The following is an 18,873-nucleotide window of genomic DNA, read 5'->3' on the forward strand; positions in this document are numbered from 1 at the left end:
AGCAGTCATGGTTTTCTTATAGAGGCAATGATTGGGAGCCATAAGAAGTTGTGAACATCCTTGTGACCAATCCCGAAGAAGGGTGGTAATCATATTGGTTTAATCTAAAAATGTGTTAATGTACGCTCTTGCAGGTTTTTTCTAGTGATCAGTCCTGCTCAGCTTACCTAGGGAACTTGATTACAGTGCTTTTTGGACAAGCTATCAATATGTTGAAGAGCATTGAGGTTAGGCTTGTTGTTGTATGCATATAAACGATTAAATTTTATGGCCATCTATCCAATTGTTAGAGACATTAACTGAGAACTACGTGCAGGAATTCACATCACATCCAGATGTTGCAGATGATTGCTTTTTGCTTGCATCAAGATGTACAAGATATTGTCCTCATCTATTGGTGCCAAATCCAATCTTCCCAAGCCTTGTTGATTGTGCTATGATAGGGATCACCATTCAGCACAGGTGGGCTTTCATGACGATCTTGTAATTGGCTTAGTGCACTTATTGTCTTCCTTACTTTATTTGTGCCCAAGAAGGAAAATTTACTTCAGTTGTAACTGACATCATGTCGGGATTGTATGAGGGAAAATGTGTGCGTGTGTGTGGGGGGGGGGGGTGTGCGTACGGATGTGTGGTGGCACATGTGTGTGTAATTAGAGGGACAATTAACCACAGATTACAAAGTCAAAAATCTGGTCTCTTGACAACAAAAGCTTCCATGGACAAAAATAAGCAGATCTCCCTGGAATACAAAAGCATTTTTACTTCTGCAAATCTCACCTACTAAACCTAGACGACAAGAATCCAAATGAGAATGACATTATGTGTTTTATATAAGTAATCCCCAAACAAAGTCCCACGTTCTGAAAGCGCACATGGGGGTTGGAGGAAAGGTGACACATTTCAATGCAGCCTGTTTGAATAAGCAACGAAAGAAATATGGGCAACAATTTCGTTTGTAGCCTTGCATTTGTTAGGATAATGCCTAGAATGGTTTGGAAAATACCCTCTTTAATGATGAATGAACAGTTGGTTACGTGTGTAAGACTGCCTATGGCTACGACTTGTGTAGGAGTGTTTAGGGTCATAGTCTATTAATAGACTTGAGATCGAGGATCTGACTGTGGTTATGCCAGGTATCTAGATATCTCACTCCGTTATCACTTGCAGAGCTATCAAGCATAATTAAATTTTGGAGAGATTTCTGGGAAAAATTTTTCTGGAAGCAAATTTGGGAGAGCTGGCGAGCTCTCCACCCAACCATAGATCCAATATAAAGCATCACCTTCTGAGCCTGGTTAGCTGAGCACCAAGCGCTGTCAACAGCCACAACCCTTGTGTCCCATACCACAAGACTCCATCAATTGAGGTGTTCAGCTAAACTAGGCATAGGCTAGCTCCAGGTCCGGGCCTGCCTGGGAATCCACCCTGTGCTCTGAGGAATCATGATCGTGACGATGTGTTGAGGATACAATCAGGTCAAGGTGGAGAGTTGCTATCCGGGCAGCACCTGGAGCAGTAATTGGGGCAACCTCCGAGACAGTGGCATCCTCATCGCTTGGAACATAGGGGGCCTTGGTGGTGTGCCACATTGTCGATGTAGGTAGCTGCTTGTAATCAGTCTCATCCAGGTGTTATTGGGAGTCCCATTGGTATTCTTCTTATTTAGGAACACAAAATGGATGCTAGAGATTGTACCAAGTCAGGTAAGTTGCTTTCCACTTTTTGGTCACCTGGCAGATGGAGGTACTTGCATTTCAGTTAATCTCACACGATAAGGTGTCTGATTTAGGGGCTCACTTCTTGGAAGGAGCTCTATAACATGATCTTCTGGCCGTTCTGGAGGAAGCTCTCCTGGTAGAGAATCTCAAAAACAATCTTTGAAAGATTCTAGAAACTGAAATTTTTCTTTTTCTAAAGGACTTATTCCCACTTAAGGCTCACCCTCTTTCTCTTTAACAAAGACCATATACGCAGAAATTGCAAACTTTATTGTTTTAGAAATGGAAATATTTGATACAACTAGAATGGTCTCGCCTCTTCCCTTGGCCAAAATCTTGTGCTTTATTCCGATGCACAAAAATGAGAGTTCTTGCTTTAGAACCAAGAACTACCTCCTTTCTATGGAACCATGGCGTACCCAAAATAGCGTCATAATGCTTGAGAGGTGAAACACAAAACTCTTGGTGGTCCACATAGCCTTGTACATGAATTTTGAGCTTTCCAATCAAAGGTGTGACTTTGACTAGATCCCCTTCAAAAAACCATGCTCTGTATCCAAAGATAATCCCAATTCTTCCATCTTAATTCCTAGCCTCAAAGCCAGATCTTCTGAGATGAAATTATCGGTAGCTCTCGGATAAAAAACAATTAAAGCATTCATGATCTCTTACTTACCCATGCGAGACAAAGCTCTCGATTTCCTTGTTCTGTGGTTCTGCCCAACATCCAAAACTTTTGATTATATGTCTCGATGGTGTTAGAGGCTGCCATGCGCACACTTTCCCAGGCTATATGAACATCATCAAAGAAATTCTTAAGCAGAAACTGCTTAGAAAACTGCTTTTTAAAGTCTTTCCATGTCCTTGGAGCCTCTTCTGCAACTAGAAGAGCTCCGCACCAAGCACTGGCACTATTTGTTAGGTGAAGACTTAAAATCTTTAAATTGGACTTCTCGCGATAGTGCTCCATTTTGAAGGCTATATCAAATTGACGAATGAACAGCAAAGCATTTTTAGTGGCTCCATACTTTCCATTAAAGGGAGTGAACTTTGACCGACTCACCACCTTCCTTGAAGTCTCTACTTTGAGATCTGGATCTCCTTCTTCTATGCTTATGACCCGGGATACATAAGAAGATGAGGAAGAGGAAGAAGAAGAAGAAGAAGAACTAGAAGAAGATGGGCTTGAACTGGGAGATCTCCTTCCATGCTCTCGGCTTCGTCTCCCGTGAGGCTTCGAACTCCTCCCTCTTTTTCTTGAAGTATGGCGCTTTTGGTATGATGCAGGACTCTGAGAACACTTCCTTGAAGAATGTGAATGCTTAGAAAGGTCTTTTGATGGAAAAGTGAGAGAAAGCTCTTGATCTCCCTTTTCTTTTAGCGACGTTGAAGCTTGCTTGGTCATCATCTCCTCGAATAAATGCGAAAAATCGAGGCTTCGCTTTAAAGATTGAAACTCCCTGATCTTTTCTTTCACAAATCCTTCGTTAAGATCGTCTTCAGATCCCTTAGAATGCTTCTTACTGGATCCTCTAGAAGTTGAACTGGGCCTCTTGGTAGCTGAACTCCCTTGCTCTGAAAACATGATGTTGGAGATGGGAAATTGGACCCACCGAATCAACTCGACTAGGCCTAAGGCAATCAACTGCAAAGCCCCTACTCCTTCCAAGGAGGTAAACGCTTACAGGTGAAGACAGGAGCCGGCCCGATGCGCGATGAAGTATGGGTGGGTGTGGCTCTTCGTTGTATGGTTCAACCACTAGTTCAGGGTATGGGGTAAGATTTTAAAAAGTATCTAATGAGTTATGCTATCCCCCAAAGTTCGCTTTCATAGCGCCTGTGTTTGCAAGCCCGCTGAGTGCCCTGCGCTAAATAGATGTTAGTGAGGTCTCCCGATTGATAGATCCCGATACGCGCCTGGTGGGCGGATGCCTTTACCGAGGTCTACCGATATGCATTTGACGGATGTCTTTGCCGAGTCTTTGGACCGTTGCTACTAAAGAAAGTAGCTAATAAGCCACGTCCTGATACCTGTGGAGATTCAAGTTCGGGGCCCATGCTACTCGTCCTCGTTGCCTTTCTGTTATGGAGTCAGTTTAGCATTGCTTATGGGATTACAGATAGGCGAGTTGTAATCGAAACCGGCAATTCACTTTGACACCGTGGGACTGTTTGCAATCAACGCAGGACTCCTCTGAAGCAAATCGCGGTACTCGGGGCAAGATGCCTGGTGTTGGAAATTCCATACACTCCTCGGAAAATGTGCTGAAACTGTAGAAATCGAATCGCCAACAAGATAGAGTGTTGGGAGAGAAGGGTAAGGAGCAAAACATAGCACTAGGGCCTAGAAATAAGGGTTGGACGCCCCCAAAGGTCTTTATTGCAGTAGAATAAGGCTTTGTACAACTGGCTCTCACAAGAGCATGGACTGAGTACAATCTGTGTTCTGGAGCTTTGAGGTTCTTCTTTTATAGAATTAGCCTCCAACCTGAAAGCAAGAGCTTTCTAATACGCTGGGGCTATCTTTTAGCTTTTTGCTAAGCCTAAATTAGGAATAATTTTCTTAGAAAGCTAAGCTTTCCCTAAAATCAGCTTTAGGGGGCTTTTCTTGGAAATTGTGCTGGAATTCTTGCTGTTTTGGCCTTGTGGGGTCCTCCATAAAGTAGGCACCCACATCTTGGTGCTTTTTGCCTTGTAGGACCTGCTTTTTGCACTTTTTCCTTAATGCTAGGGCCTTTTTGCACTTCTCTTGGTCCTACACATTGCCACAAACAAAAACCAACATTGTAACGTGTTAAAGGTTAGACTAATGCATGCATTTTAGTTCTTGGACTATTTCTAATCCCTTGTGCACGTCCCCACATTTTTCTTTTTATCAATGCAAGGCAAGAGTAAAAACAAGAAAACTTATTCTTGGTTAACCAACTTCACCATGCTTTGACGGAAGTCAATTCTAATAAAGATTACTCTTTTATTTTCTTAGGAGAAGTCCCAAATGGTGACACGAGGATTATTTGGAGGGGGAGTCAGGATTCTCAGTACTTTTGTATGTTCCCCCTTCTTCTCTACTTGGGATTCAGTTGCTTGGCTCTCTCTTTTGGGGCCTCAAGTCTTTTATGAGAAACATAACTCTTCTTGAGCCTTATCGATTCGACACCACTTAGTGAGCTATGCTCTCTAGATGACGTTCCTGTCTCACCTTTGAGAGTTTTTCCTATGTGGATTCTTCTTGGGAGATACTAGCGGGTATTGCAATGTGGCATATTTGGAGAGCCAGATGCACAAAGGCATTGGATGGATCCGAGTTCACTCTTCTCTTAATTTGTCCAATATATGGACAGACATTATACTGACACCGCTGGCCATCTGGGTGAGCATGTAGGGTCCTCCCGGGCAGCTTCTTCTAGGAGGGCTATATTTTGTAGAGAATGGGGGGGCTCTCCCTTATTTTATGAGTCTACTGCAAGGGTTGTTTTCCATCTCTTTTTCTAAGGACAGTTTTTTCTCATGCCTTGCAAATCCACCAATCTGAGAACTCATCCTCCACATGGTGCCCTCTGAAATGTCCACTCCACCTTGTTGTAAGCCTTTTTCAAATCCAAGAGGGGTGGGATAGGTTGACTCCTCCCAAACCCAATCCAGATATTGTCTCGGATCTGCGTTCTTGGATAAAATTTTGCCTTGAGTATCATGAATAATGCCAACGAGCTCCAGACCTTAGCTAAGATCTTGCAAGAGGCATCCAAAAGAGTGACCGGGTGCCATTTCCGGATACCTTATCGTTCTCTCTTTATTGGGACCGAATGAAGCGATTGGAGGAGCCATCCGGTGTGAAAGATCTCTTGGAAGGGAAACCGCAAGGAAGTGTGCAAAAAATGCCTCAAGGAAGACGGTGTCTGGTCATCCTGACTCGGACACTTCTGTGGTAGGAGGGCCTCCTAGAGCTCCTCATGTGTGAAAGATGCATCCAATTTCCCGCTAATGCATGGGTAGACCACTGGAAGGAAACCGTCACGTAGGGACTTTAGGAATTCTGCGATCACCCATCACCAATGTCCGTGCAACCCCATCACCAATGCCCGTGCAACCCCATCATCCATAAGGACCAAGGCTACTATAGTAGATGGGGACTCCATCATGGTACCAAAACAAGCTCGGATGGAAGACAAATTGGGAAGATATTAATTGGGAGCCTCAGGAAACGAAGCGTCATTGGGAATTGCGACACATGGTGTGTCGTCTCCATGTTATCAATTGTGAAACCATCATACCATGGTATGAAGAAACCTAGATGCGAAAAAGTGCTCTGCTCCACAAGGGCCTAGGTCATGTCGGGAACTCAGTGTGAGAAGAAAGACCCCTCTCCCATTTTTGGTGACGGTGGCACCATCTAAAGCCAAACTTGCTTAGATCTAAACTCTAACTTGGATCGGCATGGGTGTGAAGCCTCAATGCGACCCACCACTGCTTTGTCCTGCCAAGACTAAACTACTATATGCACTTGTTGCTTGTCCTTTGGGAAAAGGAAAATTTGAATGGTTGTGGGAGTCGAGGGAGCTACCATAAGAGCGTTCTAGCAACGGTCACCACAAGATTACAATCCCCAAAGAGAGAACAAGCTGCTCGCGCTAGCGATAAATTGAAGATCCCTTTTTCTTCCCTTTTTCAAGTCTTTTGTGTCCTTTTTCACCCCCCCTTCGTTTTGTTCGCCTAGCTTGGCTCCTTACAAGGACAATGAGCTTTGATATAGCCTTGCAAGCTAGCCAAGCAATTGGCTTGGACGAGGCGAAGGGGGAAAAGAATCTGCAGCTCACATAGCAACAATGAAGCAACAATGGGAGCAGCCAAAAAAAGGGGGGATGGGGGAGGTAGGCCCATGGTTGTTTGAAGTAGACTCAAAGAAGTAGGAGATGGGGGTGGAGAGCCTAGAGGTAGGGAGGCGGACAAGAGGAAAGAGCGAGGCTAGGGAGACAAAACAATAGGCGGAGGGGAGGGGTGGCACGAGAAACGGAGGTGCAAAAGTTGAAGGCAGGTGGAGAGAAGGTAGAGCGACGGGGCGGGGGAGCAGGTCGAGGCAAGGAGGAGCTGATGGGTGGGAGGTGCAATGGGAGGCGAGGGGCCCTTATTTGCTCATTCAATATCCTTGCTTTGCACTATCCCTTGATGATATGCTGTTTGAAGGCAATGGCATCAGCGTGCAAGTTCGAGAAGCTATGTGTACTGTATTGGGCATTAAACAGTGAAACTTGATGAAAGGTAGCAAGGGAAATATCATACCAGCTGCACGTTACTAGGTGGACAACCCCTCCGTTCTCCTCCCTTACTAATAGATTTTTTGTATCACCTAGGCAAAATGTAATGTTGTGGAAATCATTGACGGCTGTGCTACAAGCATCATGTTTCATCCAAAAGAAGAAGATGTGCATTTCTGTAGCTACTCTAGGATCAACTCCTTTCCTCCATGGGTAGCCACAATGATTTCTGAAGCTCACCTTCAACGCATCTCAATGAGATGTCGTATTTTGGTTTGGATGCCATCATTGGGTCCCCTTGGGGGAGGGGTTCTTTTCTTCGTTGAAGTACTCAGCTGTTGGCTACAGTTGGTATGTTTTAAGTAGCATATCAATGTAAACTGCACTGTCTTGCTCCCTCTCTAGATGGATACTAGCCTGTGATACTAGTGGCTTTGACTAAAAATGCTCACCTCCATTAAAAACCCATTGTAGTGAGAATGCTATGTACATCTAACAAACAGCATGTTAACTCGCCACTCTGACATCTGTCTTTCTCATATCAAGGGGCCTCTTTCCAGCGTCTGTGTTGATCTAATTTATATGGCTCATCTCCTTCTTTTACATAGTTTCTTCTTTTGACTGTTTCCAGGGAAGCATGTTGTTCTATTTTGAACTTCTTTCAAGACATATTTCGGTTGTGCAATTCACTTGGTGGAAAACAATACAGAGCCACCCTTGATTCTGTTTTGTTGCCACGGGGAGGAACCCTGTGTAGAATACTCATTGGGGCTTTGGTGGGAGCACTTCCAGAATCAAGAGTGGAAGAGGTAAGAAGCTTAATGAGATTTTGATTTTGAATGTCAGGTTGTTTTCTTTAAACATGTCAAATTTTCGCAGTCCAAGTTACATGTCTGCTAATTACATAAATTTTGTGACAGGTGACAGATGTATTATTATCACTCGCTCGACTATATGGAGCACAAGTCGTACAGTGGGCACATGATGTTGTTTGTCTCATTCCACTAGCAGTGGCTACAGATGGTGATCGGATGGCCTTTTTGCAGGCTGTATCAGCAGCAGCTTCTGGTGCAGAATCTCCAGTTCTTTCCAATTCACTGGAAGAACTTTCAGAAGTGTGTCGCCGTAATAAAAAGGTTAATGAGCTTGTGCAGAATGCATTGCAACCTCGCCATTTGATACTTTCTTCTGCTAGCTAGCACCATTTTAGCCAAATGTCCAAAGTTCAATATCTAAGTCTGGACAGCCCATAGTACCACTCATGTATATGGTGTACAATATGATTTCCACAAGTTCAATGCATTATTTTGGGCAGAGGAGGGCTCAAATATGAGTCATCATATCCCTATACTACTAAACATTTCTAAAGCATGAGTATGCTTTGCTTGATGTAAATTTTGCAAGCTCCGGCTATAATGCTGTCCATTTATTTTGTTTATCTATCTTTATTTGTTATCATCAAATGTATAATGAGAATTTCAGTTGTATGCATTCATACTTGTCTTATGTGCATGTATGCAAGTCAACTTCAGATTTGTTATGTATATAATAAAATGCATTGAACAAAATGTTAGATGAAAAGAATAGTTTTAACTAGTCCCTGCAGTAGAAAACACCTACACCAAAAGTCAATAGCACATACCTTAGGAAGTTTTATATTTGTCCTATCAAAGAACATACATATCCTTGATGGTTGAGGTCATACATATATGAAAGAGAACGAAGACATTTAGTGTGGGTGAGCATCCTAAATGGCCTTTGAAGACCTAACATGGAAGGGTCCAAGCAATTGCAAATTCCATACATATAAATAGCCTTAATATTGAGCAAGGCGTATAGTGGTTTGTCGCATTGTTTTAAATAAAAACACTACCCACAAATACTATACTCAGGCACATAAATGACTATTTGCAATTGAATGTTAGTGTTTATTCATAATCCTAACTAAAAATTGTTATGAATATAGTGAAATTGCTCAAACATCTATATACACTTTGCCCTATGGTTCACTTGATGTCTAACAATAAGTTCCAAAATTATGGCTATTAGATGAAGTATTTTTGTAGTATTTCTTGGTCTTGTGCAGGCGTTTTGAACTTTTGTCTAGTAACATATTAAACTTCTTAACCTTTAGCCATTTGTCATAAGCATGTTGACTGTAACAAGGGTTTATATCTAGCTTCTTAGCACTATTTTATTTCTTACTCCTTCTTCATGCCTTGTCTATGAGTTTGTTGTTTGCCTTAATGTGGTTTGTCATAGAACGGAGTCATCCTTTGATTTTTTGAATATTTGGGTGTTGCCTTGTATCTCTCCATTGGAAGGAACTTTAATTCTTATGCAAAGTGATTTCCAGTATCTTTTTCTTTAATTATGTCATAGTACTTGCTTCATGTGGTGTCTCTTGAGGTTGTCAAGAATTCTTTATGGTCTTAGAAGCTTCGTTATCTAAGTTGAACCACTTGATATCTTTCTAGCGAGATTCCAATTTGCAATTTGCCTAATTTGAAATATTGACGCAACCATGCTGGTTGTCGAGGATCAAGTTGCATACATGTTGATGTAAAATGATTTGTATACAAGGATTCCTTGATAGAATTCTTAGTGTTATAGTGAGATTCCTGTCTTTAGTATAGCTACAAGAGAGAAAATAAATAATCCATGCCACCTTTCAATTTGTTGAAAGTTTAGCGGTGCATCACAAGTATGATGCATTGCATATTATAGTACATTAACAATTTTCAAGCTACCAACATTAATCTAGCTAGAAATAATATATTCTATTAGTAGTTTTTTGTTAAGGGTATTAATGTCAATTGAAATAGAATATATAGTCGAGTGCAACGGGGTTCTTATAATCGTTTAAATACATGATTATGTCGATTTCTTTTTCTTGTGTCTTTTGGTTGCAACTCTACTTCAAGGATAATGTAGCATCAATAAGCAATACCTACTAAATTTGTTGCCATTTTCAAAACCATTGATTTTCGCTTAATCCATTGTTTCTAATGTAATATAGCTCTGTAGTAGCGATGTTGCTCATGTAAATTGACCCATCCTTTTGCTTTTGGAAAATTTCCTTGTTTTTCTTAGCACGAAATAGGGAGTGCATGAGGACTCATTATAAGCTCATCTGTTGCTTGGAATCATGTTTTTCCAAATGGGATTCTTAATGAAGTGGGTTTTTGTGGAGTGTTATTTTCTTTATGCACCATTCGTATAAAAGTGAGTTCCATCAAGAAAAGTACCCATCTTGACATACATAAAGCATTGCAAGGCTTATTATTAAAATAAAGAAGGTACTGAAGGCTAGTATAGAAGAAGAGTAAGTTAGTGTGAACATAATTTTTTGTCTCTTGGGTGGCGATTATCTTGAAACTGTGTACTTGGCATATGGTGCATAGGGTGAAGATGGGTGAAGATGTCAAACCAAATGCTGACAAGAATGCTAACCTGAAGAACCTATTGCCCTCCCTCACTAGGTTGCAATGTGCTACCTAAATGTTCCACGTAGTGATCTTGATCACTCAAATGTTGTCCTCCTATGAGAACTTGGGATGCTAATGAGAGGGAGGTGGAGGTGTCCAAACCCTTGGATCTCTTGGTGCATGATGCACTCCCTATCAACAAGTAGGTAGTAGAGATCATCTTTATAAAAGGCACACCACATCTCCATCAACCAAGTTACGATATGCCACATGAATACAATCCTGATATTGTTGAGAATGACATAAATTGCATCATCAAAAGAGGATTAGCTTCATGGAACAAACAACTCTATATATACATGTTAACTACGTGAGTGTTGTAGAATGTTTGAGTCTATCTACGTGAAAGTTTGAGTGATTCTGATAGAAAGAAATAAGTTTGAGTTTTTTGGTTGAAGGTTGTGCAAATCTCTGTATGTATGCGTCTTTCACGTTAACTCCGCATGGCATCCTAATGAAGACTTGAGGTGCTTGTGTGGTCACATTCTTCAAGCTCCATTCGTAGCATTTATCATAAAAATATTATGTGGGAGTGTGACTCGCAAAGCCCCCAACCTCAAATTTTAAGATGTAATACAAGATCGACCTTTGAGCCTTTGAAGAAGCCTTGTTATCTTCTAAGGATTCGATTGTACTTTTACTGATCAGACTTGGGTCACACTGGAGGAAATGTAAGGGTGATCAGCAAGCCTGGGTCACATCTTGGTTAGTTTAGCGACATGTCAAGGATGGATAGAACTTGGTCACACTTTAGTCACATTTGGTCACACTTCGGTCATTCAATACAAGAGAGAAGTGGTATATGACTAGACATGACTGAAGCAGTACACGGCTGGAGTAGTACATGTCTGGACATGTCGATCGACCTTGGTTAAAGCTGATCAACCCTTGGTCAAAGCTAATCCACCCTTGGTTAGAGTGAAGTACTGGTGCACTGCACTATAGCAGTTAAGGGAGCACAAGTGGTGCACATGGGAAGCAGTCCAGTAGTTAAGGGAGCACAAGTGGGGCATATGGGAAGTTGTGCCACCAGTTGAGCACGCCACCAACTATTGTCAAGTGCACATGGAGTACTCAAATCACCGACTCTGAGGAGGTTAGGAGTGTTGTAAGCCATCAAGGAATGAAGTGGTGGAATGGCCAAGGAGACAGGAAGACAACCAATAGGAAGGAGGGAAGGAGATTTCCAGCGAAGAGGAGTTGATGAGGGAAACGTGAAGAGGGAAAAGGAGGGAGGATTAGGGGGCATTGGAGGAAAGGTGCATTCGTATTGGAGAATAGAGCAGGAGTGCAGAGAGAGAGGCTAGAGTCGAGCTCGCTTAGTGTGTATCTTCTCCTGGGCATATCAATCATATGGTGTAACTCTCCTTGGTGTATAATTCATTCCTATTAATGAGCTATGCTTCTTTCCATCTTTGCTCGTTGAGTTGCTACTCTAAGACTTCTCCCTGCTATGTTCTCCTCCCCTCATCTCCCTTCACTTGGTATAAAGACCATGTGTTCTGTTCCATTCATGTTGAGGGTTGGCTCTTGTGATTTCGTTTCGCTCTAGTCTTTTGCTCCGCTTACATCACTCTTGCACTCGTATCGCCCACATATCGTTGATACCATCATCCAGCATTCGTGTCGAGCACCTGACACCATTGGCACATCGTAGTTATCAACATATGCAGGGGGATTCACATCCTGGAAAGTGATTCTCCTCATTTCCACATCCCTCATGGGTTTCTTATGTATCTTCTTCTCATTGAAGACCACATCATGTCTTTGTATGATCTTCTTTTCTTATGGATCCCATAGATGATAGCCCAACTCTCCACTTTTACCATAACTGAGAAAGATGCATTTCCTAGACTTAGGATCTAGCTTCTTTTGAAACTCTTTTGGCACATGTGCATATGCCTCACACCCAAATATATGCAAGTGAGAGTAAGAGGGCTTCTTAACACTCCATGCCTCTTCAAGAATACCACCATCCAAACTCTTACTAGGTGATCTATTGATCACATGCAATGCACTCTTCATTGCACAGCCCAAAAACCACCAGAAAGACTTGCATTGGAAAGCATACATTGCAACCTTTCCTCAATGGTGCGGTTCATCTTTTCTACAACTGGATTTTGCTTTGGCGTATGTGGGGGCATGAGCTCCCTTTCGATCTCACAGGTACCACAAAAATGCTGAAAGTCATGAGAGAGATACTCTCCAATGTCAGAAAAACTCAAGTGCGGTACATAACCCAAATGGCATAAGAGTTTCATCCCATTTTAGCTCATATGGACCAATCAGCAATGCCACAAAGAAGTACTTGGCTGTTTGGTTATTAGAACAACATGATTAGACACCCCTCATACAGGTAAGGGATACAATGTCTCACACTTGGCACATCTTTGCCGAAGCCATAGAGCCCTTCTGAATTTTGCAACTTTGAAAGCCAAAGGTGGTCTGAAAACCAGCATCATCTAGTTGACCTGCTGAAATGAGACTCTTGGTCAACTTAGGCACATGTCTCACATTTTTCAAAACAAATGCAGACCCATTTACAAAAGAAAACTATATGTCACCTGCTCCCACTATGTCACATGATAGTTATTTCCAAGATGCACACACTTGTCTTTCCACTGTCATAAGTGAAGAACCATTCCCTATGGGGAGTAACATGGAATGAAGCACCAGAATCCAAAATCCAATCTTGAGAATATGCATCATCTGAATTGGTAAGCAACTCTGCACAGGTAGACTAGACATGAAGAGAATGGCATTGTCACTATCATCAATGACTGCATTGATATCCTTGATCTTCACTTTTCCTTTGTCCTCCCTTGGACTCTCTTCTTATTTGCACCCCAATTTGCATTCCTTTTCTTATCCTTTTTCTCTCTTTTCAGCTTGCAACAATCCTTTTTCATGTGGCCCTTCTTGCCACAATAGTAACATTAAATGTTTCGTGCCCTGGATTTGCTACGAGACTTCCCTCTTTCTTGGGACTTCCCCTTGAACTATGATTTGCCCCCTTTGCACTTTTAAGGCTACATCCTGCTTGTTGCCATCCATAGACTTTCGTCTAATCTCCCTAGCCAACAAGCTACCCACAATATCATCAAACTTTAGTACTCCACCAGGTGCAAAGTTATTGATAGATGTACGGAAGGTATCCCATGAGGATGGAAATGAACACAAGAGGAATATTACTTTAGTCTTCGCATCAAAGTTCAGCTACTGAGCCTGAAGCTGGCTGAAAATAATATTGAATTCACTGAAGTGAGAAGCAATGGAGACCCCTTCCTTCATCTATAGCTCAAACAACCTCTTCATGAGGTAAACTTTATTAGTGGTAGTTTCCTTCTCATAAGTGACACAATTATGTAGTCTACTCATTTACTATTGTGAAATAAACCGACTCTACAAGATGAAGTCTAACAATAGACTTTGCTAATGCATCCAACTCATTCCAATCATCCTCAGACATAGTTGCAGGCTTAGCTGCAATCCTCTCCAAGGGTTTAATCTACTTCTTTTGAATAAGCATATCCCTTGTCTATTCTTTCCACAGAGAAAAGTTGTCCCATTAAAATTGTGGTCTACATGTATTTTCAAAAAAATATTCAATTTTATGATGCAATTATTAACCCTAAAGAGTATTTCATGGAATGATTCAGTAGAAGTAGATCTCAAAATTAGACATGAATGTGATGTTACTAATCTTTTGCCTTTTTGCACTCTTCTAGTTATACATGCCTAACAGGTGGTTGATTAATAGAAATTTAACTTTAATGATACTCTCAAACAACTCCAAAATGAAACGTTGGTGCATGACTAGTACTTTGAAACCTGTAAGATTCAACAAAAGGTCATGTAGACTCCAAAGTCACCCATTCTATTCAGGGTCAAAGATGAAGAGAGCTAGTCTAACTCTGCTCCAACTATTGGGTATCCAAATGTTCCATGAGGATGACAAAGGAAAAGTGGAGCTTAGTTTTATTGTTTTGTGTTCTTTGCTCTCCACTTTTGGCTAGTCCTTTATGTGGGTCTATCCTGAGGATAATCCCAGATACTCTAACCCCTGAGTTAAGTAGGTTAATTATTATTATTTATTCTCATTACTTCCCGACCCGTAATCAAGGCTATGTATAGATTGATAATGATCTAACCACCTTCACAACCCTCAGCAACCTTTGCAAACCTATTATAGTAACCCTTTTTGCACACCCCTTCAAAAATTCAAATTTATACTATTGCATGCAGTTCTACAAACATTCATGCAACCTTTTTGCATACAATAGACCTTTGGAGGAACTTTCAACACCCTAGCATGCAACCTTGCATAGCAACTTTGAAAAAATCTCATTTAGGAATTTTGAATCTTAGACATTAGGGAAAGAAAACACCTTCGTTGGAGACATTCCACCTTTTGCATAGTGGCACTCAAATTTTCATGACACTACACTCTGATACATATTCAAAAAATCTCAGCTACCAAGTAGGACCTTATTGCTTTGATACCATGCCTTAATGTGGTTTGTCGTAAGTCCATAATTTTAATCATAGATCTCAAAGGTTTACCACACTATTCAATACTACCAAATACTAACAACACCTTTGAAGCCAAAAATAGGATTTTGCTCGAGGGAAAGATATAAAATTGGCCTTGAAAAAAATTGAAAGGTGAGTCCTTCCAAGGTCTTCATGTTTACTTCCAAGGAAAAAATAATTTGTTATACAAGGGTCCTAAGGGATGGTCTTGTTTACAAAACGCTAATTGGGTCCAAGATTCAAATGTTGATTCATTCGGTCAAGTTAGCCATTTTAAATGTTAGTTTAGTGGCCTTTTTTAGTGGTATCGGTAGGGTCAGATTGTTGTCCTCTTATGGAGATCCTAAGTGCTTTTGGCTTTTGCTAAGTATTTCTCTCTAGAGAGGTGACTCTCTTTGTCTCTTAGTACTACCCTTTAGTTGATTTGACCCTATTAGCAGGTGGTTAGTGATAGGATTAGTAGTTTAGGTCATTGTAGGTCTTAAGTGTCTTTGTAACTTTTTGTGGATTGAGTTTTTGGCCTTACATGAGGGGTAGTGAGTTACTTTGTCTTTTAGCTTGTATGATGTCACATTTTTTAAAAGCATGTGATATTATTTAAATGAGGATCCCTTGCCAAAATGGCCACGTCCCCACTCATATTTAATGGTCCATCCCATATTTCACCTCTTTTCTCTCCTCTCTTTCACTCATCTACCTACTATCAACTATTTTCTCTCCTCTCTTTCACTCATCTACCTACTATCAACTATTCATTCACCTTCACTTTCTTTTTCTCTTTCCATTTCCTTCGAATTTACACATTTCATTTCCCTTTCACAAGTCATTAGAAATAATTATTGAGCTACCTCATACTTACACCTACAATAACATTCCAAAAGATAGGGAATTCCCACCTTGTTTTGATCATCAAAAGGTCAAATCTACTCATCTTTGCCATAAAAATGCATCAAATTTTGGGGGACTGCAACTTTTTGCTCAAAAATCCAAATTCAAAGATTTCTAAACTAGAATGGAGAGCACATCTCCGTCTTCATTGTGTAATGCTGAATTGTCATTTTTGGGTAGCTTACTGGGCACTAGTATCATAAATCTCACTCTCAATGTGCACATATACTTGAGTCATCACGAAGTGGGATAGTTTCATGTGCTAAACACTATAGTGTTTAAAGCAAAAAACTTCCACATCTAGAAATTTGGGATAAAAAATCTATTGATCAGTAGGAAGTTGTATGCACTTGTTGATGATGAAAAAGGGCTAGCTCTAGCACAAAATGCCACACAAGCATAAAAGAATACCGATGACGAAATGAATGCCATTTTTTTAAAAAATATGCCTAAAGAATATAGTTTTTTCCCAAGTGATGCATTTGAGATATTCATTTGAGGTATGGACTATGCTAAAGTCCATTTATCAAGGCAAGTCATTGGGCACATGTTATAATTTGAAGGCACAGTTTGCAAAACTTCATAATATGGAAGAAGGTGATGCATCAGTAGATTCTTTGAACAAGATTAAAATTTGAGGGAAAAAATTGAATAAGAATAGCTTTGATATAGACGATGTTGAGTTTTGTTGAACAAATGCTCCAAAGTTTACCCCCATCCTATGAGAGCCTTGGGGTGGCAATGATTGCTAGTGGGAGGATCATAGAAAACGACTGAGCGGTGACCATGTTGAAGGCACACTAGTGGCAAAGATGCAAAATATGTAGTTCAAAGGAAAGAAGCCTTAGAGGAATGCACAACATGGTGACAGTTCAAGGTCCAAGATTGGATAGAACAAGAACAATCAAATTCAATAGAGATAGAAGTCTTTAGCAAGCAAAAGCCATTTTCAAGGAGAAAAATAAAATTCCATAAATTTGGCAATAATACTGAGTTACGCACACACATAACAGAATACTGAGGAATTCATTAACAAATATAAGTATATGGAAAACGAAACCAACTTGTATTGAGTCAACTTGAATTGATCTGAGTACAACCAAGCCACCTTGGCTTGCAATGAACACTCTGTCGCTCCCTATCCTAGCAAACTTAGGTAAGAGGAAGAGAACTCAGCTCACTGCTCTCTTGTTCTCTTCTTTGCCTGTTACAATTGTATCATCTACATACAAAAAACTACCTTTTATGTGTAGAAGCACTTGACACATTATGTTGCTACCATTGATAGCTTGGGAAGCCAAAATCTTCTACATGCTGCAAAAAGGTTCTCGGTCAGGACTCCAAACTGCTTCCAAGATCAACACTTGGTGATTGCTCAACCTGTGGCTCCATGTTAGCCTAACCTAAAAGCTAACATTTCACCTCGGCTACCCTTAGCCATGTCCTCATCGTTGGCAAGGACTAGCCTTTGTTTGAAGCCATGACATCACTAATGATGATGTCACCTTTGTCAGAGTGGGGGATATGGTTGAACTGGTAGACGAGAAGGGCCAGCTTCATCTACTGTAGAGGCTTGGGGAGGAAAGGTTGGGTGCTTGGTTTCAAAATCATGTTGCCCTTGAGGTGGCCATAGATAGAGAGAGTTGATGTCGACAAGAGGCCGCTCAAGGTTGGTTCTAGTGCTGTGGCAAAATTAGTAGTGTAGAGTTGGATGGACCTTGGACACCCTCTCCTAGGACTTAGTGCCTAGATCCTTACATAAGTCACATATGTTATTTTGCATTGTTGCTACCTCTATTACATGACTATTAATAAGCTTTTCAATCTCTTCTCAAGATCACACAAAATGTTGGAGTAATAAGAAGGGAGCTCGGACATTGTAGGCTTGGTGGGCAATTGATAAATCTGAGCAACGATCAACCGGCACTCCGTCTTGAAAATGTTGTGTTGGCATTTGTGCACTCTTCAACAAAATGGTTGAAGGATTTTATTGTTTAGTCATATACTATTATAACAGGCTGCACTGGCCCGAGTGCATCTTGATGTATAAGTTGGAGGAGCAACGAACTCCATTTGCTCCATTTGCCAATAGACTCGATTTCTTATAGGCATCTCCTCTCGACTTGATACTCGGTGCAAAACTTTCGAGTTGGAATACCTACAAGGAGATCTTGTGTTGGCAAAATGGGCTCAACCTCTAAAATCTTCTCGGTCTACACTCCCACATCACTTGTATTTGCCAACATTTTGACTTTACTGCAGCACCTTCAAAATTGCAATATGCCTATGTAGCTACGCTCTTGCATTTTGCTCACCTTGCTGGGTTGAGCATTGAACACTATATTTAAAAAATTTGGACTTTTTCTCTTATTTTGGACTTAAGAGGAGGGGCTGGGAGAGGGGAGGGTTGAAGTGAGAGAGAGGAGGGAAGGGGGGATAGAGGAGAGAGGGGAGGGAGTCAAGGAGAGGGATGGCGGGGAATTTTTTGAAATGTCAAGGAGAGGGAGGGGGGGGGGACACATGTGGCTCACGCCACATGTTTGGGGGTGGGGGGCACATATGGCCCAAGCCACATGTTTGGGGGGAGGGGGGGGTCTCAAGCCATGTGTTGGGGGGGGAAGGCACATATGGCTCAAGCCATATGTTGAGAGTTGGGGGGTGCACATATGGCTCAAGCCATATGTTGGGGGGGGGGATATTGTGGCTCAAGCCACATGTTTGAGGAGGGGAGGGGGCAGGGGCACATGTGGCTCAAGGAATCCATGTCTTTTGTGGTTGCTAGGACAAGATAACTAATTAAAAGATAAATATAGGAAAAATAGGAAATTTAAAAAAAAAGGGGTTTTAATAGAAAACATATTTTTAAAGGAGGTAAAAAATGAAAAAAAGGAAAAAGGGGTTTTCATTTGGAGAGAGAGAGAGAGAGAGAGAGAGAGAGAGACAGAGAGTAATGTATATATAAATACACACATATATACATATATTAAGAAG

At 41.2% G+C, this 18,873-nt stretch overlaps 1 protein-coding gene across 4 annotated transcripts in view; it reads left to right on the forward strand.

The window, feature by feature from the left end:
• MOS14 (ARM repeat superfamily protein) overlaps positions 1-8,388 on the forward strand; it is a 180,671-nt gene extending 172,283 nt beyond the window's left edge. For all 4 annotated transcript variants that reach the window (XM_087370765.1, XM_087370766.1, XM_087370769.1 and 1 more), the window contains 4 exons: positions 135-227; positions 317-462; positions 7,605-7,782; positions 7,894-8,388. In XM_087370765.1, coding sequence (XP_087226891.1) covers positions 135-227; positions 317-462; positions 7,605-7,782; positions 7,894-8,172 — 696 coding nt within the window. In that variant the 3' untranslated portion in view covers positions 8,173-8,388. The remainder of the gene's footprint in view (positions 1-134; positions 228-316; positions 463-7,604; positions 7,783-7,893) is intronic.
• Positions 8,389-18,873: the final 10,485 nt, after the last annotated feature.

Source organism: Dipteris shenzhenensis, chromosome 32 (assembly GCF_047967505.1).
Source record: "Dipteris shenzhenensis isolate YYH24624 ecotype China chromosome 32, Dip_SZ_1.0, whole genome shotgun sequence".
In the NCBI taxonomy this organism is placed as follows: domain Eukaryota; kingdom Viridiplantae; phylum Streptophyta; class Polypodiopsida; order Gleicheniales; family Dipteridaceae; genus Dipteris; species Dipteris shenzhenensis.